The following is a 27955-nucleotide window of genomic DNA, read 5'->3' as shown; positions in this document are numbered from 1 at the left end:
CCATTAAGATAAAGAAGAAAATTCATACTTCTCCCAAATGATCTTCAGACATTTTAGAATGACAAATAGCATACAAATGTGTAAATATTTATGCACTTCAACATTTTTTAAGTCTAATATGTATTAATATATTACAGTCTACTGGTTCACTTAAACTTTTAAATACCAGGAAGCAATAAAGAAAAGCACAGTGCTCTAAACATAAGGTTTAAACAGGGTTTTAGGGCTGAGGCCTACTGAGCAGTCTGTTAAATTTGTATAAATTAGACTCTGTGAGCAGTTGAAATCAGCTGACTTTTAGCCAAAATAGGCATGACAGAACACAGCCACACACAGAAGGATGACGGCGTTGATATTGACTACGTTCCTCCACAGAGGCACCTCTGAGGTGTCTGTCAGCTTCCTTTGCAGCTCTTCCTCTTCTTCTTTAGTCAGCTTGGGGGCTTTTTTGGTTTCCAGGCCGCAGAAGCACATCACCGCTTTCTTCAAGAAGCCAGGCTCATCATCTGCAAAAGAAGAAACAAGACAAACGAAAGTTTGCATGTATTTGTTTATATGTATGCATAACATGTGTTAAATATGGTAAATGGCCTGTATTTATATAGTGCTTTACTAGTCCCTAAGGACCCCAAAGCGCTTTACATATCCAGTCATCCACCCATTCACACACACATTCAAATACTTGTCAGTTTCACACAAAACACCCCTTTTTTCAATTAAATATTTCATTTTGCATCTCAATCTCCTACCTGTGTGATCTGAGTCTGTGTGCGTTCGTGTGTGTGCGCTGCGTGGTGACGTAGGCGCGTGCATTTGTGCCCCGGTCTCAGCTCCTTTCAGCATGGCCGGAGGTAAGTCACTGCCACGTTGCTCTCAGCTAATTAAAGTTTGCTCAGACCCCAAGCTGCAATTTGAATACAGCCGAACCGCCGCGTTTTTGTTTGTCATTAAGAGACTCATTCGGGATAAGTTAGTCTGATCGCTAGCGGCTTGTGGGCGTATTCGCTGCAGTTTTTTTTTTTAACAGTGTGCACTCTTTTCTCCTTCGTCAGGAGAGGTGTACTGGCAGGTGTGTGACACACACAGATCCCCCCCCCCCCCCAATTTTTTTGCACATGTCGAGGAGCGTGTCAGGCTACATTTCACTGTGTGTTATACTTGTATAACTATGCATGTGACAAATAAAGAACCTTGAACCTTGATCAGACCCTTATTTCTGTGTTGCAGGTATGGAGATGTTCTCTTGTTTTGGAGATGCGGTCTTTCATTCAGTGTTTTTAATGGTACAGTGTTGTATTGCCTGTTGGATGGCGGTTGTTAATATGATTGTACTGAAGTATAATGTTTGAACTATAAGCACTAGAATATTGGGTCCTGGTTATTAAATTGTATTTGTCTGACTGTTTATTTGTTTTTGAATTATTTTGTTTATTGTTCTTATAAGTTCTTTTGATGATTTTTCAGTAACATATTATTTATTTTGTGCTTTTTGTTTTTGAGAGCTTAAGTTACTGTTTTAAAACAATTTGTTGTATTTGATTTATTATATTATTGTAGCATTAATAAAGCTGCAGGCACAGCTCCTTTCAGCCTGGCCGGAGGAGAGGTGTACTGGCAGGTGCGTGACACACACAGATCAGACACTTATTTCTGTGTTACAGATGTGCAGTAAAGAGCCAAAGACCCAGTGCTGTCTTGTGCCTCTTACTTTCATGCCAGAACACAATGCAACAACAACAGGCGTAACACATGAACGGGTTACATATGGATGCATATTTACTGTGCTATATTTTACTCTGCTGCGTATGTCAGCTCATTACCGTCTGAGTCCACACTGTTGGAATCTTGGTTATCAGTCCAATCATCCATCTCAAGATCGACCCTCTCCTCTGTACAGTTCCTCAGGCTCCAGCACAGTCGATACAACTAGTCAAACGGCACAAAATGTGGTAAAAAGTATTATCAGAAAATTTATCATTTTATTTTACTTCTTAATAACTGATTAAACACAGTTTAACAAGGAGACTCAGCAGATATGAAGGTTAAAGCAAGTTAAATCTCCATACTAGATCAGTCTGGTGGAAGCTGGAGGATGAGGATAGAGGGAAGGTGTGTTAGGAGGCAGCAAGATAGAAGAAAAAAGCAGGAGTGTAGAGGCAACATTAAATGTAGGCTGGTTACAACTATGGCTGGTAAAGGGAGAGAGCTGGAGGATATAATGAAGAAGGTAGATGCATTGTGTGCAAAATAGTAGATGGAATAGAAGCAAGGCCAAGAGCACTGGAGATGGATTCAAACTCTAGAGTGCGACCAATTTCAATGGTGCGACTAAAAAAAATCTTAGGTTGCACTGGTGACCAACTGTTCGAGTGGAAAAAAAAAAGACTCCGCAACTCTGAAAGTCTCTGTGGTCAACAACAGACACACATTATGCCTCTGTCGTGGTCTAAACCAATCAGGGATAGTCAGGGGTGGGACCTCTCTGATTGGTCTAGATATTCCTGTAGCCTTTCGCAAGTACGTTTGAAAGTGCAGGCGGATAGAGAGAGGTGAGCTGTAGTGATGGGATTTCCGGCTCTTTTTAGAGATCCGGCTCTTTCGGTTCGGCTCACTAAAAAGAGCCGGATCTTTCGGCTCCGAACCGGCTCTTCAGGTTGTTTTGTTGCTTTAATTAATTTATTATTAACAATAATATAAAATTATGCACAAAAGGAATTACTAAGGTAAAAACAAGTGGTTTTATTTATATATGTTTATATATAAATATATGCGGTGGCCCCTAGAGACAAAACACGTACAAACTCCAAAACACATTTCTAGCATGAACTGAACTTCCAAAGCAGAGCTACTAGATCACTTAAATTACACAATTGAAAGCATGTGTGTATTGTTTGTGTATTTATACACAGGCACTCATATATATATTCAAATAATTTAAAAAAAAGTTCATTTACCTGTTATTACCACACACCAAATCCGGTCGTTGGTACTTGCTGGCTTGTGTAGCCACAAGATAACAAAGGCTCAACACTGCGCCCAGCATCCTGGAGCACTTCTGTTGTCTTTTGTACGTGTTTTGAGTTTTTATGTGCTTCTGAGTTTTTATATGCTTCTGAGTTTTTACGTGCTTCGGAGTTTGTACGTGTTTTTACATGTTTTGGAGTTTTTACGTGTTTTGGAGTTCGTACGTGATTTGAAGTTTGTATGTGCTTTGTCTCTAGGGGCCACCGTAAATATACTTTTATTTATTCACTCCACATAAAATTTAATAAATAAATCATATAATACAAAAATCAACTATTCACATTTCAAGTTTTAACTATTAAATTTTCAGCTTTTTCCTTTCACAAATTTAAAGTGAAAAGAACACAAAACACTGCAAACCACAACACAATTAAATATAAATTATAATATGAAAACAAAAAGAACATGCATATTCTCTGTCATATGGACCTGCATGAATAAACTTTCTCAATCCTTTATCATCTGCAACCGAAAATAGTTGTGGATGATTACTATACCTTTCTAATGTTGTTGTCCCTGCCTCTCTTTCTCTCTCTCTGGCTCTGTTCCTGTGCTACTGAGTGTAACTACCGCCCCTCCCCCCTCTGCCCAGCGTAAAGCACAAGGCCCGCGTGCAGAGTGAAGCGGGAAAAAAGTGCGAGAGAGAGGCTGAGAGAAAGAAAAAACCCCAAAAAACCCACGTGACGGCTCGCGATAAAAAGTCGGCTCGCGTCGTTCACGTCAAAGAGCCGGCTCTAAGAGCCATTTCGTTCGCGAACGACCCATCACTAGTGAGCTTCTTGAATAAAGCGCTATCGATTTATTAAATCTGAATCGACTTTTAAATATAAACGTATTTTGCCAGAAATGCCAGAATCTCAGGTTAAAGCTCACAAAACTATTTCAACAACCACCAAACAGCAAATGAGAGCAGGTACACAGAGCTGCAGGTTTTGTCTCTCTCCAACCAAAATTCACTGAACCAGCAGCAAAAGATGATCCAAACTACGATTCACATTTGATAAATGTCGTCATTAATTCCCTCTTACTTTTGCTGTTTTTTTTCCTTCCACCATGATAAAAATCACACTTCATGCACAGCTCTCTCTCTCTCTCTCTGTGTACTTCAAGAACAGTTTCTCATCTCAAGTCTCTGTTTTCGGTATTATTCATTCGCTTATTACCAGTGTTGGGACTAACGCGTTACTTAATAACGCGTTACAGTAACTACGTTATTATTGTGGTAACGAGCACGGTAACTAGTTATTATGCCAAAATCAGGAACGCGTTACTCGTTACTGGGATTTAGATAGGGTCGTTACTCGATACTTCGTGTGGTGGCTATCGCGGAGCTTCCACAGATTCAGTAACATTAGCAAGTGGTGGAGGCCAGCAGGTGGAAGAAGGAAAAGAGACCCGAGGCGGCCGCCGGTCCAAGTGTGAACTGAACTTCAGGTAAGAAGTTATGACCTGCAGTCTCTCTGGGTCAGATATGAACCAAGTTTAGGTGTAGTTTATTTTCGTTATTCTGACTTTTTCCGTACTGCGTACTAGCTAGCATGACGGAGTTTCTATACAGCTGGGTGGGTGCTATGAAGTTAATGATGTTGAACTTTATTTTGTTCATAAGTTATTAGAGTTGCCAACCGTCCCGTCTGGTATTCAGAGAAAATATTAAACGCTTCTTATTGAGGTGAAAAGGAACAGTTTGTCCCGTAGTTCAGCTACAATGGAAAAGACACAAAGCTGGAGTTATTCTGTCTTTGCTGCACAGCTGCCTCTTCTTCTCTCATTCTCCCCCCTCCCTCTCCCGTTTCTACTTCAATCATGAAACTGATCAATGATCAGCTGATCGGCTCTCTTGTTTGTTTATCGCTCACTTTGCGCCGAAAGAGGAAACCAGCGGATGTCGCTCTAAACAACAGCAGCACGTTTAAGCTTGATCAGCTGTTGTTAGAATTTATTTAATATTAATTTCTAGTATCAGCTGATGTTTGCTGGAGCCACAGCTGCAAAAAAGCTGCTCGTCATGATATGGTTTGGTTATCTGGTGAGAGGGAAACATGAAGATGAAACCAGGAGACGTCCTTACTGGATCATCTGAGCTGTGATGGAGAAACAGGTTTACCTTTTAGGTGACATGAATGAGTTGAAGGGAAGTTATGAACTGTTTCTGAGAGACAAATAACCCCAGGATCCTTTTTTAGGTAGCTGACAGCTGGTAACTGTGCAGGGGCGGGTCTAGCAAAGTATTGCCAGGGGGCATGTAGGGCATTAACAGGGAAAGGGGGGCACAAAGAAATACTTTTCTTTCTTATTCTCATTTAAAATGTCTAGCTTTTAAAAAATAATTATCTGAATCTTACAACAAACGATTGATAGATTGATGCATATTAACCATCAAAACAGTGTACATCACAACAGCGTTTGTTTTCATTCAAAGGCTTTATGATTTTTCCTATAATGGTGGGCCGGTCTCTAGTCAAAATGCCCGGGACGATTTTTTTGTCCCAGTCCAGCCCTGTATGCAGCTCATCTGCAGTCTGGTGTTGCCTACATCTTCCTATTCAGAAGGCAGAATTTCCGAGTTCTGAGTACAATTGAAAGCACCACGACTACAGTTTTTGTGTTGGATGTAAAAAGCGCACATGACTCTGTGACGTAGGCTAGAATCATGGCAGCAGTCAATGACGGTCCAGGCGTGGGATTTCTCTCGTGGAAATATGCACATTATCTTTTCCTTTCTATTGGTAGGTGGCACAGTGCACTTGTGGCAAGTAAGCAAGCTAGAAGACTGGCAAAGTTATGGAAGAAACACATTAACAAGAGAATTCTGAGTAAAACCAAAGTTACTTTCCCTAGTAACTAGTTACTTTGAAAGTAACGAGTAACTTGAAGTAACTGAGTTACTTTTGAGAGAAGTAACTAGTAATGTAACTAAGTTACTATTTTAAAGTAACTTACCCAACACTGCTTATTACCCACCAGTCTACCGTAGTTTACAGTGCTGTCGGCCGCTGTCTTTTTAAAATTTTTTTACTTTACTTAAATGACCTCGGACAAAGCCTAATTTCTGCTGGTCAATACTGAAGAAATTTAAACTTTTTGAAATTATGTAAAATTGCAGAATAATTTTAAATTTAAGTTTTCTTTTAAGTTTTCTGTTATAAAAAGCCAGGAAAACCTCCTTCATGTTTTTCTGTGTTTTATTCTCAGTTACTTTGACACAAAGGCTGTGATGCTCACAATTCTGACGAAGTCATACATGTATCAGCACTGATAAATGATCAGAATTATAATATTTCTGACTGTCTGCGGCAAAGTTGAATCGAATTGAATGGATTATAGAAAACGGTGATGATACCCAGCCCTAGTGAGTAGCCTAGGCCCGACAGAAGTGGATGTAGCTGTGGGTAATAAGAAAAGATGAAAAGAACGATTGACAACTTTTTTGTTAAGGCCTGATCCGTCTGAAATTCATAGTCAGTGCGGAGCCATCAGTATCTAAACGCTGAAAAAATACATATATCCAGAAAACACATTATATGCTGTGATAAATGCACTGCCCAAGTGTCCCCTCTCCCCACTGCCTTTCAGCGGCAGGCAGCAGCAAACAGGTCGTCAGAGGAGGCCGATGTGATGATTAAGTTTAATTTTGTCAACAATATTACCAAAGAATGCCAATGCACTTTAAGCACAAGCACTTTTTCAGTAACTTATCTTTCTTGTACAACTGTGCTCCAAATAAAGAACTTTGTGTTGACAAGATTGTTAGTTAATCATTTACAAATCAATATTGTCTGTATGGACTGCAATTCCCCCCCCCAAAAAAGTGCACATCTAAAACTGTGGTGTTAAGCAATGCGGTTGAAAAATTTGGGTGTGCCTAACTTTGGCGCTGGTGCAATTGGCAAAAAGCAAAAAGTTAGTGTAGAGCCCTGTAAGAGTATGTGTATACTGTTGTAGAGGTGAAGAGAGTGTCAGACAGGATCATGAGAGGTCAGGAGGTGTTGTAGATGTGGAGAAAGTATATGGTAGGGTGTCATCAGCATGAATGGAGCAACAGAGAAAAATATATGGGTGCATTGGTATTTTGGTGTCTTAAATTAAAAACTTACATGTTTGTCGTCAATAGGTTTGGTCATGAGAGACACTGCCAGCATGACGATGCCGGAGATGACAAACAGAATGAGCCCAAAGTAAAGGTAGTGAACTCCACATATGATAGTGGGACAGTTACTGGGGATAGCACAGCTACCTGTCCCATAAATAAACTCAGTAATCATCCTGCTCAAGCCCATACACAGCCCAATTATGAGGCCATAAAATGCACCCTGTGGAAAGAAAGAAAAAAGGACAAATATTACTTTTTATCGAAATAGTTTTAAAAAGTTTAAAGGTTTTAAAAATGGTAAATAAATACAATATAGTAAAATGGTAATAGATAGCAACATATATATGTATATATAATATTGTGTTTGAAGAAATAGTTTTGGATAAATGCTTCTTGCTAAAAGTGAGATTGAATCAGCGCTACATTTGGATGCATATTGAACAGGAAGCTGGAATCATGATTCTTACAGTATATTAACATACCAGCATTTGTAACTCTTGTTGCATCCTGTGTTTAATATGTACAGATCCAAAATATAAAAAATGTGTCTACAAAAAGTAGTTTGACAGTTCATGAAGGAATATTTACCACTTTTGCCCAAGTGTAATACTATTTTGTGGTCAGGACCTACTGGGATGTTACGCAAGCTGATTGTCAACACATAGAAAGTGACTATTTATATATAATCCAGAGATAACTATAAGACAATTAAATTTTGCAATTCAATTATGAATACAGACTTTGAAAGCAGGGGCTCACAATCCTTCTGACTTGCTGAGTTTTAAGTAGTAAGTGTCTGCCAAGACACCACGGGGATGAATAGTTCGTGGTGGCCTAGCGCTTATCGCAATGTTGCATTTTAATCTGTTGGTTTTACATTTCAATCATGATGTGGACATTTTGTAATAATTAAACAACTTATTAATTATTGAACTTTTTCAGTGGTTGTGGGTGGAAATAACTACTTTTGCCAAGAAGCACTCTGACAGCTCTATTTTATTCCCAGTCCATCTACTGAGCTAAGCTATGAACTACTTGGCTTATTTTTCTCTACAGACTTACAGATTGGTTTAATCATTTATCCCTAAAACTCAGCAAAGATGTAAACTGTTTTTCTTAAAGTGTCAAATGACAAAAGCTTTGCTCTTGATAACATTTTCCTGACTAAATCCCAGAGGTATGTGAAGGATTCTTTCACTGTGCAAAACCACAGTGAAGAACAGATTTCTTTCTTATTTCATGAAAAAGTCAAGCAAACACTTACAGTCTCATTGACACGTTTGCAAAAAATGGCAAGCAAGAAGACAGCTGCAACAGGTGGGGCAAGGTAACTGGTGATGGATTGAGTGTAGACAAAAAGCTGACCACTTTGGGCTGCCTGCACCACAGGAATCCATGCTATGCTCACACCAATCAGGGCCAAGATAAAAACTCTGTACATAGTTGAAAAAAATCCAGTCAGTATTTAACACTTTAGACAATCATTGTATCAGACACAACAACAAAAATGTGTTTTACCTGCCAGCAATCATGAGTTCCTTCTCACTAGCAGAGCGACGAATTCTAGTGTAGATGTCCATGGTGAAGAGAGTACTGGCACTGTTGAAGATAGAGGTAAGGGAGCTCATCAAAGAGGCCAGCATCACAGACAGCATAAGACCTCGCAAGCCTGAAATAGAGTAACAGATTAAAAAGTAGAAATATAAAAAAAATCTGCAATAATTAAAAGTTAATAAGACAAAGGTCATCAACCTTTAGGCATGAGTTCCACGACCAGTTTCGGATAAGCAATGTTGCTGCAGCCCACCCTGGTCCCACAGTGTTTTTCACATTCATCTGGATCCACACATGCTACCACATCTAGATTAAAGGCAAGAAAATCCACAGTATTTCATTTTATCACAACTTTAAATATACCAGTAAGCTTGCTACATAAGTTGCATACAACAGACTCTTAAAACCACACACCACACTCACCTGTGTACAGGATCCTGCTAATCATCCCGGGGAAAACCATGAGGAACATGGGCAGTATCTTCAGGTATCCACATAGGATACAACCTCCTTTCACGTGAGAGAGACTCTTGGCAGAGAGGCAGCGCTGCACAATCACCTACAATTAGGAAACAATTGTAGTACAATTCAGTGGTGGTAAGCAACAAAATACATTTACTCATAGAGCCAGATTCAATGTGAAGTATTGCAACAAGCTGAGAAATCAGACAGCAAGAAACTCACAAGGAGGCACTGAATCTTCAAATACTGCTGTAAACCCTACAACTCCAAAGGCTGTGCTCTTTTATTCTGCATTTATTTTTTTTATTATTATTATTATTTTTTTGCCTGTCCCATTTGGTTCTTTAGCCGTCAGAATTGTTGTCTGAAGACCAACAAGGATACCCAATGGATTTATTTTGCCAAAAGGATCATTGTGGCATTGCCGTATTGGTCCATTTGATCGACCTTTGTTTTTATTATTTATTTTATTTTATTTTCAGTTGTTACAGGCGGGACAGACATGAGTGAGGGATAGGAAAGGGAGAAAGAAAGAGGAAGGAAAAGAAAAACAGAAGGTGAGAGGGACAGTGAGAAAAGGGGGGGGGGGGGGGGGGGAATCTCCTGGATCACCTGTTGAGAGAAAAAGGATAGAAAACAAGCAACAAAAACCAAAGCAACATACTAAACACAACATCATCGCATTAATCTAGCTAAGTGTAGACAGCAGTAAATACTAAATATTCAATGTTGTTGTGCAGCACGCAGGACTGACAGCGCACAATGTGCTTTGAAGTAGTAGCCAAGAAAGGTGTAATTTAAGTCTACGAACAGTGAACACCCATGTGCACACCTGTGTGGATCAGCGCGCTTGTATTCAAATGGTTTCCACATGTAATGGTCTGCAAGAGGATGTAGCGAGCCATAGCCCGGTCCCCCAGGGCATGAAGCAGGCATGGAGGAGATCCAGGCCCCAGACATCCAGAGGCCCCAGAGTGCGAGAGCATTTGCATTTAAAAAGCATATTAACACTGTGCTTCCAGCAGGTTACTATCACTGTGCATAACTTATAACATATGCATCTCTTTTCCATCATAAAGAACACGTATAAGTCTAAACAGACCTGCAGCATGGAACATACTATTACAGCTACATAACCATAACAGCAAACATAAATTTCTTAAATTAAGTATGAAACACAGTGTTCCAGAGGCATGATGGGAAATTACATTTAGACACTCCCACACTCCACACAGCCCTCACCTAGGTGATTAGCTGTCCCCAACAACCCACATGTCTGTGTCAAAATCTTTGAGATGTTGGGGGAGGTGACACTGTCGTTGAGTCAGATTAGAAGATTCCTCAGTGGTCTCTCAAGTTGGGTTGAGAGTCTAGGGTTAGTGCTGGAGCCCTGAGTGCATGACAGTCACGATGGAGCACAACCACCCTTTTTATTTTGACCAGCCACACCATGTAAACCACATCTGACAGTCTGTCATACACATTGCAGAGTCCAACGCACTGGCTCATCAGTTTAGGAGAAATGCTTATCTTTCTCTCCGGGTTGAAGGCCCACACCTGCTCCCCAGGTACAAGACCTTTCACCCTGAATCATACAGTAAGCATGTTTCTGCTGGGAACTTGCATCAACGAGGGCCTACCTCATCAGCTTATGAGATCCCCCAACTAGGTGGTTAGCTGTCTCCAAAACCCCACATGTCCATGTCAAAATCTTTGAATTGGTGGGGGAGGTGACACTGTCGTTGAGTTGGCTTTGAAGATTCCTCGGTGGTCTCTCAAGTTGGGTTTAGGGTCTACGGTTGATGATGGGGCCCTGAGTGCAAGACAAGGAGTGCTCATCATGGAGCAAAACCACCCTATTCTATTTGACCAGCCGCACCACTCTTTCCGCTCTGAGTAAGGTTGCTACCTCTAGGCTAGGCAGGTGGCGCTTCAGCAGCTTCACAAGGCTTTGTTCCTTGTCTTGTTATGATCAGCAGTAGCCTATTCTTCTTAAATTCCAGCATCATGCTATATGGTAAATGGCCTGTATTTATATAGCGCTTTACTAGTCCCTAAGGACCCCAAAGCGCTTCATCCACCCATTCACACACACATTCACACACTGGTGATGGTAAGCTACATTGTAGCCACAGCCACCCTGGGGCGCACTGACAGAGGTGAGGCTGCCGGACACTGGCGCCACCGGGCCCTCTGACCACCACCAGTAGGCAACGGGTGAAGTGTCTTGCCCAAGGACACAACAACCGAGACTGTCCAAGCCGGGGCTCGAACCGGCAACCTTCCGGTTACAAGGCGGACTCCCAACTCTTGAGCCACGATTGCCCCGATCGTCCATGTGTTTTCTCTCTTCATCCATGTCTTCTTTATCTGTGGTTTCTGCTCCTCATGTTAAAGTCACTCAAAAGTTAAATTCTTGGTAAGAAGACATACAGCGAGTTTTAGCCTTTTTCCACCTTTATTCAAATTTCTATTACTGTTTACAAGTACTTTGTTCTCTGGTCTTCATTAGTCTACAATCTCTTTTGTAGGCTCTCTCTCTGCTCTCCTTTCCTCAAATGGTTTTCCAGCATTATTGCAGACTCTCTTGTATCTCCTGACCATTGTCAATTCTCAGCCTTTTGCAGGTTCTGTGCTCTTCCTCCTGGCCTCTATTGGCCCTTGAGCGATATTGTAGGTTCTGTCTTCTTTCTTGAACTCTCAGCCTTTTGGAGATTTTCTGCTTTCCATCCTGGCCTCTGATGGCCCTTAAGTCTTATCTCAGGCTCACACTCTCTTCTGGCCTCTGACAGGCCTTGAGCCAAAATTCTCTCTCTCCTCCTTTCCTGGCCCCTGTAACATTGCAGCCTTAATGCAGGCTCTGGCCTGGCCTCCAACAGCTTTCCAGCCTTATTACAGGCCTTTTTCTTCCTACTCACCTCTGTCAACCCACAAATCTTATTGCAGGTTCATATCACTCTCTGCTGGCCTCTGATGGCCCTTGAGCTTTTATCGCAGGCTCATTTTCTGTCCTGCTTCCCTTTTTCCTGTTTGCTATCTGGACCTTTTCATCAGTTGACTATATTCTGTTCCTTTGGTCATGTCTCCTATGGCATTATTTTTGTGCCACTATTCTGAGCGCACGTAAAAAATATTTGCAGGTGCAAGTGTTGCATTTTGAGGAGAAATTTATTTTGAGCAGTGTGCAAACACTGAAATGTATTTCAGTGTTTGCTATTATCCACACACACACACACACACGCGCACACACGCACACACGCGCACACACACGCACACGCGCACACGCGCACACACACAGGCAAATGGCCAGTCCAGCTCTGCGGTCAGCTGGAGGGTAACAGGCATTTCCGAAAACATTAGAGCACTTATGCAAATATGTGATGTCTTGATAAATCGAGCAGATATTTGGAGTTTACTCAGCACCATTCTCACATGAAAATATCTTAAAAGTTTATTTTGTGATCAGAAAGAGTAATATTTCAAACTCCGCCACTCTGTGTTCCTCCGCCACTGCCTTGTTTGAATTTTGGACAAAATAGATTCTGGGATATTGCATTTCGTCATTTCGAGCTGATTGGAGACCAAAACAGCCAATCAGAATTTTTGTGAGTCAAGTCTGTGATTGGCTGGTTTTGTGGCACAAATATAACGGTGTACAGAAAGAGTTGAACGCGCACGGGCAGAAATGTTGAGAGCGCAAGCAACACATTGCGAGCAAGCGCAAATGCAAAAACCGAGCGAGAGGGGCTGCCATTGTGTGTGTGTGTGTGTGTGTGTGTGTGTGTGTGTGTGTGTGTGTGTGTGTGTGGATAATAGCAAACACTGAAATACATTTTTTGCACACAGCAATGAATTTTGTTCACTCAAATTGAGCTTTTCTTCGCTCAAAATAAATTTCTCCTCAAAATGCATCATCTACACTTGCAAATTTTTTTTACGTGCGCTCAGAATAGTGGCACAAAAATAACGCCATACTGTGCTGGTGTAGTTCTTCTTCCCACCAGCAAGAGTCACTACAGTTCTTTCATGCCAAGATTTGTTTGTTATTAGCTGTAGAGTCAGTAATGCAGCACACTTTGAGAAAAGACTGACTCAGCATGTTGTTCGGATAAACACCTGCATCCATCCTCTTCGTTGTTTTACAGAAAGCATCACTTGTGAGTATTTAAGTTGAACAAGAGTTAATGCAACTCTATTTGCTATTATTTATGCACTTTTATGGTTAAAGGTGTACTGTATTCAGATTTACTTTCTTTCCAATGTTAGCTAGTTTAGTCAACTGATTTGCATTATCGTGTGAATATATAGACTGAATATTGCTTATTTTCTTCTGTTTGTAGTTTCACTCTGTTGATAATTGAAGGCAGCGTCAATAAAAGGGACGATACACCTGTCAGTTGTTGAGGAGTTTATCTATCTGCATAACTGTATCCAGTGTAGCAGTGAGGGCAGAATACATACTATCCTTGCTACTCCCCTCTCTGCATACTTTAAATCTCAGTGCTTGTCTGTCATTCTGCCTTTATGATTCCTATTCATGCAACCCAGGTCCTCCTCATTTCTGCTTCACCCTGTTTACTCATAGATGGATCCAAGACTCCATCTGCATTTTCAACACCTTGAACGTGAATTTCTTTCAATAGATCTGTTCATATAGAAATAGTAGAATTTAGTATGAATATATGAACACACCGAGGCAATCAGTTGAATTTGTCTTGGTTTTTGACTACAGACTGGTTGCTGAAAACTGCAGTTGAGCTGCCCAATACTTATTTGCTTAACTCACCTGATCAGTGCAAAAGTACCAGATGCACTGAATAGTGAGTCCAAACACGAGACCAGGCCATGGGAGGTCTCCTGTAACTGGATCCCTGAAGAGATGGAAGGAGTCTGGCCGGGGCTCATAACAGTTTGCACTGATGTTACCCGTGATTGAGGGGATAGCTTGCATGTAGAGTTTCTCAAAGTTTTCATATCCCTTCACTTCATTAAAAGCTGAGGAAAATCATATGCAAGTTAGATCAACATTATTATTTATTTTTGTAACTTTCCAACAAATAATTTGTATGTAAAATATTTCATATTACCAAAGCCCATCAGAATGAATGATCCAATAAGCATGATAAAGGTCTGTAAAGTGTCCGTGTAGATCACTGCTGCCAGTCCACCTGGGATAAAATATATGATGTTATCAGTCTGTGAAAATCTTCACTTAATCACTTGAGATTTTATCAGCACTAATATACATAAAAAAGTCCTCTTCAATAAACTCATCATGTCATTATGTAACTACTCATTCTTTAAAACTTGTAATTGTGGATGTGTTGTTACAAAACAGCAACAGAAGGCCAATTCAGGCTTATCATAGTCCATGGCAATCAACCACAGCAACTCAGCAAAGATAAACCAACATTGAAGAAAGAGAGCAATTATGTGTGTGTGTGCGTGTGTGTGTGTGTGTGTGTGTGTGTGTGTGTGTGTGTGTGTGTGTGGCGTGTGTCTACATCTCCACATACGGCCTTGAGAGGACTTTACCCCAGTCATAATATAACTGTAGATATTGCTTCTTGGGTAGTTTATGAGGAAAATGTCTGTTTGTAAGTTCAGTAAAATAGGAAATGATTTTTTCCCCGTGTACAAACCTGTGACAGTGTACAGTGCCGTAATCGCCAGAAGTGCAATAACAGCGAGATAGATATTCAACCCAAAGGCCTGCTGGATGAAAATTGCACCCGAGAAAATGTCTGCCTGAATGGGGAGGAAAGAAAAGTGGGATTTCATTTAGGATCATCCAAAACAGGCACAATAGAAATATTCTCTGCTTTTCTTTCAGGAACTTACTGAAATTTTGGTGAAGACATACAAGACAAGGGAGAGAAGAGAGAGATAAATGCAAATGCGCTGTCCTCCGAACCTCTTCTTCAAGTACTCAGGCATGGTGATGATCTAAATACATCCACATGAGATTTTACTCATTAATCATTGCTTATTTAGAAAGGGTAAATATATGTGCCTCATGTATATATAAATATATATATGAGGGCTTTTGTTTACCCCAGCTCTAATGTAGATGGGCACAAAGATCCATCCCAGGATAACAATCGCAAAAAGAGCCTGAAACACACAGATATGCAATAATCAGGAACTCTGTTTCCTTTCATCCTTTTTTCTCTGCACAATGGAGCGCTCATAAAAATCAGTAAACCAGGAGCTGACATGAACTGATTCAGTATCAGAGGCGAGAAATTCTTCTATATAACAAGTGATAATTGATGAGTGGCTCAGGAACAGTTACTCACATTCCATTCAAATCCACCAATGGCTATTCCTGAAGCTGCGCCAGTACCAGCAATTCCTACAAAATGGACACTGCCAATATTGCTGGCAAACAGCGATGCTCCGATCTGTGGAGAGCACAGTTCAATCTGTCAGTAGGTCCATTTGTAAATTAAGGAGACTTAAGAATTCATTCAAGAATCAACTTGGTTATGCTTTTTATTAGTGGTGGGAATTTAACTTGTGAATTGCGATTAATTAATTTCAAAGTGGAATCAAAGGAGAACTTTTACCAATGCACAATTTCCTTGTGTACCAATTACACTGATGCACACAGTTACAAAAATGGAAGAATCAGAAGAAAGCACAAAAGGGACTTTGCATACCACCGAAGCACTTCAACCTTACGGTACCATCTAAATGCAAAACATGTTGCAGCGAGCACAGAAACCGTGGGAGCTGTTAGTGCTAGCAGTTCGACTACCAACAAAGGGTGTCAGCAGCCCAAATTTGATGAAATGACTGGTTTCGGGACCAAAATTAGTAAGTCAACATCGGACAAACGTACAAATTCTCTCGCAAAATGGATTGCTCTGGACTGTAGACCACTATCAGTGGCGTTAGAAATTGTGCTCCAGATTCAGATGAGGAAGCCCTGTGCAACAGGGCCCTGAGTTTGTACAGAGCAGAAAATCACCATCAGCGAGACAGACTGGTGGTCAGGTCGAGCAGGGATGAACCCAGTCCTGGCCTGCAAGTATTTGATTAGTGCTGCCACTTCTGTCCCATGTGAGAGAATGTTCTCACTTCCAAGTTACATTGTAACAAAAAAGAGAACTGCTTTGAGCTCTGAAAAAGTAAACAGGCTAGTTTTTTCCTAAGTAACTGGCTGATAGAGGTGGACAGTAAATAAGCATGGAGGTATTGTGAGTCCAGTGAGTTTGTTATTTTTTGCACTAAAATGTTCGATGACCACACTGTTTTAGCCTAATGTACAAAATAATGTTGGTTAAGGTTACTCAGAGTTTAAAGGTGAAGCTGGTCAAATAAATAATCCTTATGTTTCTGCCTTATTTTTTTTAAGAATTAAAACTCCACTTTATGTTGAAATTGTTATTATTATTATTATTTAAAGACAATACCTTTTTGAAAAATGTACTTAAAGTACTTAAAATAACTCTACTTTTAAGTGTGTCCAGTTTTGGCCAAGGATATTATTATTTTTTCTGTTTTGCATTTAAATACAGTTTAAATCCTTTTTTCCCATAAATTAAAAGAGCTTCAGTTGACAATATTCATGTCAATGTCTAATATTTCTTCTGTCGTCCACTAAAACCCTTTAAAATTAAAAAACATTTGAACTTCTTGTGCGATTAAATGTGATTAATCAAGATTAATTAATTACGAAGCCTCTAATTAATTAGATAATTTTTTTTAATCGACTCCCACCCCTACTTTTTATGCTAGCCCATATTCTCAGTATATTGTGTAAATATTAAATGATTTAAACATTTGATTACTCAGAAGTAATTAAGATAGTTTGTTAATCTCAAATAACTCCATAAATCATATTTATATGGGACGTTACTGTTCTTAATCTCCATTCAAAACTAGACTAGTAACCAAACCCAATCATACATCACATTTATCGACCTCACATCCACGGTCAGTATAGAATCACTAATGAACCTAACATGCATTTTTTAGGTTTATGAGATGAAACCAGGTGCCTGGGAAAAGCCCCTGCATTCAACATGCTTTAGACCTCCAGGCATATTTTAACCACACATTCATACAGCACATTATCTATCTCACATCCATGGTCCATGTAGAAGGATCAGCTATCCTAAATTGCATGTCAAGATTTGAACCTGGGGACGTTTTCGCTGTGACATGACCATGATAACCACCACTGTGCCATAAAATGCTTCTTTTATGATAGCTTACATCACATTTTATTACACAGCAATAAAAAATTGTTAATGGCTCTAAATGCAGGAAGAATATTGTAAAGGATCTAATTCTAAATATAAAGATACTCACCGGCCACCATACCATACTCCTCCCTGCAAGGAAGAAGCCACCTACAGTGGATCTGTTAGTGTGGACCATAGACTGTAACAGGACAAAGGCACGTTTTTAGAAAATCCTTAAATATGTGCAAAACTGTAACAGACTACATTGAAGGAACAAAGACATCCAGACTAAAGAGGAGAAGAAAAACATGGCTTGTTAACAGCACTCAGTCACTCGACGGTATGAGGGTGACTTGCTTCCTATGCCATTGCAGCTTGCAGATCTGTAAAGGAACCTTTAATGCTGCAAGGTGTTGTATGTGCAGATTCTAGAGCAACATATGCTCCCATCCAGACGACATCTTTTTCAGTGAGAGCATTGTATTATCCAGCAAGACAATGCTCATTGCATCTATCACAACAGGATATCTTCATAGTAGAAAAGACTGATCTGCCCTGGCATTAATCCAGACCTTTCACCAACTCCAACCATTTAGGCAAAAATATGAGGAACACCCAAGAGTGTTGAGCAGCTAGAATCCTATATTATTAGACAAAAATGGGACAAAATTCCTCCATCCAATTCATAATTAGGATTTTTTTTTAATGGTACATGTTTTTTTAGGTTAATTTGAAATTTCCACTAGAAATAAAATATGAATTTATGAGATTTTCAAATCATTGCATTTAGCTTTCATTTACGTTTTACACAGTGTCCTGACTTTTTTAGAATCAGGGGTGTAAGACACATTAGGACACATTAACATACAAACTATACTAAATCTTCTTAGCTGGAAACAGTTTATAAAATTATTGAGGAATTGCAGAGAAATTGGTTTTAAAAGTGATTGCAAAACTTACCCAAACTCCAACTGCCAAGACGACCAGGAAGTACACCACAATAACAGAGATATCTGCAGCATTATTAAGAGCCGTGGTGTTTTTTGCATCATTTTCTGCATTTCTGTTTATGTAAGAGAATCCAAAATAAGAATAATCTTGAGACATTTTAGCTGAGACAGACAACAGCAGTGTTGTTTGAGTCGGCTCTGTTTGAAGCGTTTACAGAAAGCGATTACCTTTATAACCTTTGGTGTGCATGTGAGAGGGAGATGAAAGCAGGAGGCGTAGATAGTGTAGATGTAAAAGAAGGGAAAACAAAGAGTGGGTTTGTCTAAGACATTAACACATACTCCAGTTGGCTGAAGGTGGATGCACATATGAACGTTGCTGATTCAAGAATGTTGACCTGAAAAATGTGTTAAAATGTGTAACTGTTTACCAAATAATATTGTTAATTATTAACCCTACAAGGGTGTTACGCCCCAGTCTAGGGGTACAGGAACGCAACACAAGTTTGAAAAGATTGCCCCGCCCTGGTCCCCAAAACCATACACAGAACGAAACCAATTTCTTAGTGAATCGTGATTTATTATCTACACTGCAAAAATGAAGCTCTGGGGTGAACAAAGGCCAAAATAACGAACAAAACAAGCTAAGTCAGGAGGAGGTGCTATCTAAAACCCTATGTGAAATCAAACATCAAACAAAAGACAAGCGCTACACCTAACTCCCTAACTTGAAATAAACAGGAGAAAACAGTGCAAGGACAAACAATAAGGCAGCTCACCCCTTCTGTTGCAGTGCTATTTACAATGTGCTATTTACAATGAAAACTAGTGTACACACTATATACAAAACTCAGAAAAGCCACAAAAATCACAGGCACAAAAGTCTCAGGTTTTTGGAGGCCAGGGTCAGGTCTGCTGCTGCTGTCAGTGGCTGCCCCAGGACAACTGCTGGTGAGGGATTTGAAGAAGATCACATGGCCAGGGGACCAATCAGCAGCCGTCAGCTCATCCACTCTGGGACCTGCAAAGACTTAAAGGCACAGACAACAACAGCCACCAAAACAGATTATGGACAGGGCCATAACAAAGGGAATACCTCAAGTAAATACACCAGGGTTTGTAAAAACAAAACTCTACAGGTAATATTTGCATTGCAATGACTTATAGCTAAAATTTAATTCAGTCCAATTGATCCAGTCTAATCTGTTTGGATTTTGACACCTATGCCCATCAGTAAAATAAGCATTGCTATTAAACACATTCACTGATAACTTGTCACACTCATAATTTGCACATCAAGGACAATGTTTGATTATGGATTTAAATTAGTTTCAGTTAGTTATGATATGATCCACAAGCCTAAACTAAGATTTATAAATCTGTACAATGATTTGTGTTTAACTATTGAGCACTCATAAATACATGCTCCAACTCGCACACAAATATGAACCCATGTGAAATTATTTTACAAGTGCAGATAGGAAAACCTGAACAGAGTTGGAGTTCAGCTTCATAAATCTCATTCATTTCGCTTTAAGAAAGCTGTTTTCTGTTTACTGTTTGCTTAGAGATCATTACATGTGTACGCAAAAATCACCTGATACCAATGCTACTGATACTGTGCTACTGTTACATGCTGGACATTTTTCTGCTGCGAAAAATAGTCAGTGTGCAGCTGTAAACGGGAGAACGTTGTAGCCATAAAGTTCTGTTGCACAGCATCTCAAGCGAGCATATGCTAAATAATCTCTTATATTTTTTAAGCATAGATATAATCCAGGCCACCTTTAAAAACATTTGACAAAGAGCTTTTTGTTCTCAAAAGCTCAGTGTCACCGTTGCAATAAATGAAGCTTAAGCTTAAGTTCAATTAGGAAAGATCCGTTATCACTCATTTGTATTCCCGTGTGTTCAGTTGCAGTTGTATTCTTTACATCACTTCCTCTTTCTCACACTGCCAAACTCAATGCTTGTTCCTCTAGTCCATGAATATAAACAGTTATTCTGTTCTGCTGTGTTGGGTCATTGGAGTCCAATTGCCAAATCAAATGGCTTATTAATTGAAATTTTTTATCTCCATAAATCATGTTCAGTTGGTCTATATGATCTCTGCTTATTAAACTAATGTCTTATTTATTTTGAATGTTGATATCATTCAGATAATGTGGGATTGTGGAGGTATGTAATAATGACAGGAGAGGTCTCAGTGTCTCACTCCAACTTTATTAACTGACTCTCAGAACTTCACATATAGTGAGCGCCAAAATCTCCACCCCAACACTTCCCTTCAACTTGGGTGTGAGTGGAGCCACCTGGTGGTCCGCCACACATACCCCCCCCCCCTCCCCCCCCGAACACACAGTTAGGTCTCTATTCAGTCCAGGACCCTGGGTCTAAGCAAACGACCCGAACGACTGAACCTGGGAGGGAGAGAACAGGCAGAGGAAGGTCCATCCTGTGAACGAGGCTGGTGAAGGCGAGCAGGAAAGGCAGGAGGAGGCTCAAACGCCGGTGGTCCGGGGGTAGTCCTGGGGGGAAAACCAGAGTCTGTCAACCCCATCGAAGGAGGGCGGCCACGGCGAGGGGCTTGGGCCGGCACTACATTACTGTCCGGAAGAACATGTGCAGGTTTAAGTCTGTCAACACACACAGTCTCCCTTCGACCCCCAAAATCCAAAACAAAATGTTTCTGGCCCGGTTCAATAACCCTGAATGGGCCGCCATACAGCGGCCGCAGCGGTGTCCTGTGGGCATCGTGCCTGACGAAAACAAACTTAGCAGTCTCTAAAGTCTTTGGAACAGGAACCCGAAGCGAGTGCAAAAGAGGGTAGAGAGATAGCACCGATGGATCGAAGCAGGGAGGAGGATTTTCGGGCAAGAATTCTCCAGGCACGCGGAGGGGCTGACCAAACACTAGCTCAGCTGGGGAAGCGCCGAGATCCTCCTTAACCGCAGAGCGCAGCCCAAGCAAAACCCACGGGAGGCGGTCAACCCAATTGCCATCCTTTAAGGAGGCGCGAAAAGCAGCCTTAAGCGACCGGTGGAACTGTTCAGACATCCCATTAGCTTGCGGGTTGTATGCGGTTGTGCGGTGGACTTTAGTCCCCAGTCCATCAGCCATAGCCGACCAAAGCTCGGAAATGAACTGGGGGCCTCTGTCTGACGTAATGTCCGCGGGTGGGCCGAAACACGAGACCCAGCTTGACAAAAACGCCTTGGCCACCACTGCTGCAGTAGTGGACGCCAGGGGGACCGCCTCCGGCCACCTGGTGGTCCGGTCAACAACAGTCAAAAGGTGCGTAAAACCTTGTGACTGTGGCAGAGGACCCACCAGATCGACATGCACATGATCGAAACGTTTGCCGGGTATGAAGAACGGCTCCAGGGGCGCCTTGGTGTGTTTATGAACCTTTGCACGCTGGCAGGGAATGCACGCCGACGCCCATTCCTTAACAGATTTGCGAAGGCCTGGCCAAACAAATTTAGAGCTGACCAGCTTAACAGAGGCCCGGACCCCTGGATGAGAGAGAGCATGTACCAAGTCAAAAACTTGACGACGCCAGGAAGCGGGAACCACTGGGCGAGGGCGGCCGGTGGAAACGTCACAGACGAGGAGGGGACCACCGTCTTGCACGGGTCTCTCCTCTAGTATGAGGCCCGTCTGGGTGGATTTAAGCGCGAGGATGTCCGGGTCACCGCTCTGATCGGCAGCCATGGTGGAGTAGTCTATGCCGAGAAAGACGGGAGAAACCAGCGCACGGGACAAACAGTCAGCCACATGATTGGATTTACCAGCCACGTGCCAAATGTCCGTGGTAAACTCAGAAATGGCTGCCAACTGGCGCTGCTGGCGTGCACTCCATGGATCAGAAACCTTGGACATGGCAAACGTCAAGGGTTTGTGGTCCACGTATGCGGTAAAGTGATTACCCTCGAGAAAAAATCGGAAGTGACGAGTCGCCAGGTGGAGCGCCAGTAGCTCCCTGTCAAAAACGCTGTAATTGCGTTCGCTGTCATGTAGCGTACGGCTGAAAAAGGCGAGCGGTTGCCAGACACCCGAGATTCGCTGTTCCAGCACCGCACCCACCGCTATGTCCGACGCATCGGTGGTCAACGCAATCGGCGCTGAGGGGGATGGGTGGGCCAGAAGGGCAGCATTAGCCAACGCTGACTTAGCATCAGAAAACGCTTGGATGCTTTCCGGAAACCAGTCAACAGAGTCATTAGCTTTCTTACCTTTTAACGCCCCATAAAGGGGCTTTAGCAGATGTGCCGCTCTGGGGAGAAAACGGTTGTAAAAATTCACCATCCCCAAAAATTCCTGCAGTGCCTTAACATTCATGGGACGCGGAAATTCCGAAACAGCTCGGACTTTGTCAGGCAATGGAACCGCGCCCTCGGCGGAAATACGGTGCCCAAGAAAATCGAGAACGGGCAAACCAAACTGGCATTTAGACGGATTAATAATCAGTCCATACTCCGCCAAACGCTGAAAAACCTGACGCAGATGGAACATGTGCTGCTCCTTCGAGCTGCTGGCCACCAGTATATCATCAAGATATACAAAAACAAAGGGCAGCCCACGCAAGACCGAGTCCATCAACCGCTGGAAGGTTTGGGCGGCACCTTTCAGGCCAAACGGCATGCGCAGAAACTCGAAAAGGCCAAAAGGTGTAATTACGGCGGTTTTGGGGACGTCCTCCGCGCGCACGGGAACCTGGTGATATCCCCGTATCAAATCGATCTTCGAAAAAACCGAGGTCCCCGCAAGATGGGCGGAAAAATCTTGGATGTGGGGAATGGGATAACAATCGTTCTCTGTGACATTATTAAGACGGCGGAAATCACCACAAGGTCGCCACCGACCATCAGATTTAGGCACCATGTGTAACGGAGAAGCCCAGGCACTGTTCGAACGCTGCACGATGCCCAGACGCTCCATGGTGGCAAATTCTTCCCGAGCGACAGCCAGTTTGGCAGGGTCGAGGCGGGGGCCCTACTGTAGTTATGTAATGCTCCACCCCATGCTTCGTCACCGTGCTCGAGAAAGTGGAGACAGAGAGTGAGGGAAACTCAGAAAGCAAACACTGAAAAACGTCACCCGAATCTACTGAGTTAGCATGCACCACGGGCTGAGCACCCCGAGTCAAACAGGGTAATGAGGAAAATGACACAGCATCAATTAAACGTCTGTTAGCAACATCAACCAGCAGTCCATGAGCACAAAGAAAATCAGCACCTATTATAGGCACAGAGCTAGCAGCAACAACAAAGTTCCACTGAAAGTCACGGTCGTGAAAGCAAACAGTCACCAACCTTTCACCGAAGGTTTTGATGGGAGAGCCATTAGCCGCTGTTAGCAATGGCCCGCAGCCCTCAGCTAGCCTGTCCGAGCCAGCCGGGGGAAGAAGGCTCTTCTGTGAGCCGGAAACGCCTCCCCGAGACGGAGTCCTCTAAGAAAAGCAGCCTTTCCTTGTTGCCAGCGGTCGCGGCTGCTACAGAGCGCTGACATGCCCGTTTCCCTGGGTCTGGAAACTGCAAGGCGGGAGACAGCGCCGTGCCTTCGCTCCAAAACGCTGGTGATAAAAACAAAGCCTCTTTCCGCGGTGCCGCCGTGCAGCGATTCCGGCCACCGTGGACGAGTCGGAGGGCCCCTGGAGCATCGGTGAGGGGGTGGGGGAAAACGCTGGTGAGTCCTGAACAATCGCCTGGACGCTGAAAGTCCTGGTAGCCAGGAGGATGCGATCCGCCTCTTCCGCAAGGGAGTGGTAATCCTTCGTGGCCAATAGCGGGGAGTTGGCAAGGCCAGCGCGCACTGGAGCCGGCAGCTGTCGGAGAAAGAGGTGGGTGAAGAGAAATCCTCCGTCATCCGCGCCCAGCAAGGACAGCATGCTCTCCATGAGCTCGAGAGCGGTGCCGTCGCCCAGGCCCGCGAGGGAAAGGAGTTTCTCGGCCCGCTCAGCATCAGAGAGGGAGTAACGCCGCAGCAGCGCCTTGAGGGCGGCGTACTTGCCTTGGGCTGGGGGGTCATCACGCAGCGGGTTGACAGCGGGTCAAGTGAGGCCACCACATGGTGGTATTTAGTATCGTCGGCTGAAACTCCACGAAGAGCAAACTGAGCTTCTACGTGCACGAACCATGAAGGAGGATCGTGAAGCCAAAAATCCGGCAATTTAAGCGCCACAGCAAACGCAGCCATCGGCGGAGGTGAAAGTCCGGCGGCAGCCGATGCTTCCAGGCCGGAGCTGGCTTCGTCGTCGAGCCTTAGCATGTTCGCTACAGGGGTCACCAATGTGGAGGTATGTAATAACGACAGGAGAGGTCTCAGTGTCTCACTCCAACTTTATTTACTGACTCTCAGAACTTCACATATAGTGAGCGCCAAAATCTCCACCCCAACACTTCCCTTCAACTTGGGTGTGAGTGGAGCCACCTGGTGGTCCGCCACAGGATAACACATTGTTGGAGGTATTTCCCCTCTTTGCTATGATCGGTGTTGGGAAAAATGAGAAGTACTTCATTACACTACTCGCTACATTACTTTCATGTTATTCTGTAAAATAACTGAAACACATTGTCTCATAATTATCATTTAAAAATATATAACCCTGAGGCTACAGTCTCACACCACACACTCCCAAGTGTGTGGCGTGAGACTGTAGCTGTGGTGGTGATTATACAGTGGAAACATGAATAGGTACAAATGGAGGCACCAGCCTGACTGCTCATCAGTGTTTTACACATCCTGTAAAAAACAGCAGATGTTTGCAAAGAACCAAAGTTGTGTTAGGAGTATAATGCAACTGTTTCTTTCTTGATTCCCATCCCTAGTGTACACTGTTAAATGCCAATTTACAAATCTTGTAAATTATACATCAGGGAAACAAAACAACTTGTGTTGAAGAGGGTTACAAACACAGAAGAGCTACCTCGTAGGCTCAAGTGAACAAAAACAAGAAACAGAGCACTGCAAAGTCAAACACTGGTGAGGTGCAAGGCTGTAGAACAGTTATGGGGCCTGGACAGCGTCAGAGATGGAACTTGACTACGGGTCAACTTCGGCGGTGATGGACCACCTCAGGAGGATTGGCTGTAAGCCGGCAATGTCTGCCGTGTCTCTACAGTAACAGCCTGGTGGCTTGTGGCTAGTGTGGATAGAGATGGTGGGACAGCTCAGAAGGTTTTTGTGTAATCAGCTCTCAGTTTGGATTCAGGAGACAGACACCCTCCCTACTTTCAAAATTAGACTTGAAACTTTTCTTTTTGATAAAGTTTATAGTTAGAGCTAGATCTGGTGAATAGACTGTGGATTAATTCCTGCTGTAAATAGTTTATCTGCTAAATAGCTTAATTTACCCTGTTGTCAGAGTCCTGCCTTTGAGTCCCGCCTGCCAATTGACAGACTGATAGATGTCAGTTACTGTGCTTCTGATCTGTTTTTCAGTTTCTTTAGGTCATGGCGTGATGTTTGAGATCTTTTAGACTGCTTCATTTTGACAGACGGGTTCTGTTTCAGTGATTTCTTGATTCAGAATGTGTAGGAGGTGTAATGAGGCCTGGTTGTGGCTTGTGATATTGAACTTGGATGTTTAATAAATGTGGTTAATGAATTAAAAATAACAGTTTTATGTTTATTTGTATTTGAATATAAAAAAATGTGTTTAATGATCTGAAATATGAGAGTCTGATAAATATTACAATAAGAAAATCAGGAAGGGTCTTTGGTCACAACATTGTTTACCTACAGGTGTTTTACCTTGTGATAAGTGCAATAAAACAGTCAAGTAAAGCATACAAATCCTTCATCTTATCATTGTCTGATAACAGCAGGCTAACATAAAGCTGTAGCAGCAAAAAAAAGTTTCTTATTTAAGTGTAAATGTGTATGTTAGGATGCCTGGGTCGTTGACCCAGGGTTTTGAGTTTATTATATTACTTATCATCTCTAGTCTTTGGTTTCTTTGTTAGAGTTCTGTCTTATGGTTTATGTCTCTTTGTTCTCTAGTTGCTCTGTCCAGTGTTGCCAACTCCTCAGTAAGGAAAATCGCTATTGGTTGTCCTAGAAGTCGCTAGAAGTCGCTAAATGACGTCATCGCCTAATTTGCATAATTGGTCATGCTAATCTAATTGTAACCTATGTTGTTGGAGAGAGAAATAACATTGTGGAAGAGACATAAAGTGAGTAAAAAACGTCCTAAATGCATTTAGAGTTTATTTAGAACTACAAATTAAATTTATTTTAGCAATTATTGTTTTTTTAATGTCACAATTCCAACCCTGCTCCTTTACCCGGGCTTGGACCGGCAAAAGTGACTCGAAATAGGCACTCTGGTGGAGTTACTTTGTGTGTGTGTGTTTATAAGTAGTTTTAAACCTTGTGATCCACAAAACAGCATAAGAGTAAAGCTACGTTCACACTGCAGGCAAAAGCGCATCAAATCCGATTTTTTTTTATCCTATGCGACCCGTATCCGATCATGGTATGACAGTGTGAACGGCACAAATCCAATATTTTCAAATCCGATCTGGGTCACTTTCGTATGTGGTCCTGAATCCGATACATATCCGATGTTTCAGAAAGCGACTGCTGTGTGAACGGTCAAGTCGCATTAAATCCGTCTTTTACGTCACTGACACAAGACAGACGCCAATTATCAGCACCGGAGAAGCGCCCGATAAGACATCGCGAACGCTTCCTGGCCATCCGGTGAAACTGCTGGGAAGACAACGTTGGAGAAACGTGAACATTTTATTTGTACTGCATAATCTGCAGATTCTGACAGAAATCTGCAACTATCCTTTGAAGCACCGCTCCTCTCTAAAACAGCAATAAGGATAATTATTAGGTTATCTACATTATTATGTAAATAACAAAATAACTTAAAGCAAAAATTGGGAAACGTGAAGTCCGAAGTCTTTATATTAAGGGCCATCAGTCAAACAATATTGTTTGCTCTGTGTCTAAACAGAGCGCGTTGTGTGACATCTTCTTGTGTTTCTCTCCTTTTACCTATTCCCTGATTGCTCCCTCTGTGTATTTAAGCCCTGTGTGTGTCTGTGTTGCAATCTACTCTTATCTACCCTCACCCATGCTGTGTGTCTTGGTTTTTCCTGCCTGCATTAATGTTTGTATTTTGGAAGTTTGTTACTTTGAGTTCAGCATTAAAGCTGTTTTGAGTTCACGTTGTGCCTCCGAGCGTCTGCATTTTGGGTCCACCATTTCTGCCTGCACACAGCCTTCACATAACAGTGTAACCATCCATCTATTTGTTTTCTAATATTTTACCAATTCCAAAAATGTTTTTATAAATTGAGTAATAGATCTATCGATCTCTCTCAAAACATCAAAGACAGATCTTCATCTTTTTCCATTAAAAGAACATAAATATACATTTGTAAGTAAAAATAAAGCCCTAAAAAAGAGGGAGACTTATGCAGAACAAAATAAATATCTCTTACTTTGTAGTTTTGTGCTGATCTCCATCACAAAGTCAACTTAGGGATATGATCTATGAAGTGAACCTCTGTAAAAAGGAGCAAGTACTATCAGCAAGCAACAGGTGTCTCTAAAGTAACAGCTTCACGAGCCACATGGCACTAAGCTCACACAGATCGTGTTAAAAATGTTTGTTTCCTTAGTTTTTAAGTAAAAGAAACTTTATGAAAGTTTATTTTGGGAT

The 27955-nt window shown here is 42.1% G+C and overlaps 1 protein-coding gene across 6 annotated transcripts; it reads right to left on the bottom strand.

Annotated features, from left to right (window-relative positions):
- Positions 1 to 38: 38 nt before the first annotated feature.
- Positions 39 to 21278, bottom strand: LOC113025822 (sodium/glucose cotransporter 1-like). 6 transcript variants are annotated; one of them, XM_026173998.1, is made up of 16 exons: positions 21254 to 21278; positions 18286 to 18338; positions 17453 to 17524; positions 15433 to 15537; positions 15188 to 15247; positions 14975 to 15079; positions 14776 to 14881; positions 14221 to 14301; positions 13920 to 14128; positions 9095 to 9230; positions 8870 to 8977; positions 8636 to 8786; positions 8382 to 8550; positions 7122 to 7337; positions 1821 to 1926; positions 39 to 506 (listed from the first exon to the last, which is right to left on the bottom strand). In XM_026173998.1, exons 1-16 carry the CDS (start codon positions 21276 to 21278, stop codon positions 298 to 300), a joined length of 1911 nt encoding a protein of 636 aa, XP_026029783.1. In that variant the 3' UTR covers positions 39 to 297. The 6 variants fall into 6 exon arrangements, with proteins under 6 accessions (XP_026029783.1, XP_026029781.1, XP_026029780.1 ...); XM_026173996.1 differs by lacking the exon at positions 21254 to 21278 and adding an exon at positions 1645 to 1650 and having other exon boundaries at positions 18286 to 18763; XM_026173995.1 differs by lacking the exon at positions 21254 to 21278 and adding an exon at positions 934 to 955 and having other exon boundaries at positions 1834 to 1926; positions 18286 to 18763.
- Positions 21279 to 27955: the final 6677 nt, after the last annotated feature.

This window comes from Astatotilapia calliptera, chromosome 7 (genome assembly GCF_900246225.1).
Source record: "Astatotilapia calliptera chromosome 7, fAstCal1.2, whole genome shotgun sequence".
NCBI classification, from domain to species: domain Eukaryota; kingdom Metazoa; phylum Chordata; class Actinopteri; order Cichliformes; family Cichlidae; genus Astatotilapia; species Astatotilapia calliptera.
This window is presented reverse-complemented; position numbering and strand designations above follow the sequence as displayed.

Coding starts and splice junctions, on each gene's coding strand:
- LOC113025822 (XM_026173994.1), bottom strand. CDS start 18,432: ATGTCTCAAGATTATTCTTATTTTGGATTCTCTTACATAAACAGAAAT. Junction 15,248..15,432: donor TTGGTGGATTTGAATGGAAT/GTGAGTAACTGT, acceptor TGTGTGTTTCAG/GCTCTTTTTGCGATTGTTAT. Junction 15,080..15,187: donor CCATCTACATTAGAGCTGGG/GTAAACAAAAGC, acceptor GGATGTATTTAG/ATCATCACCATGCCTGAGTA.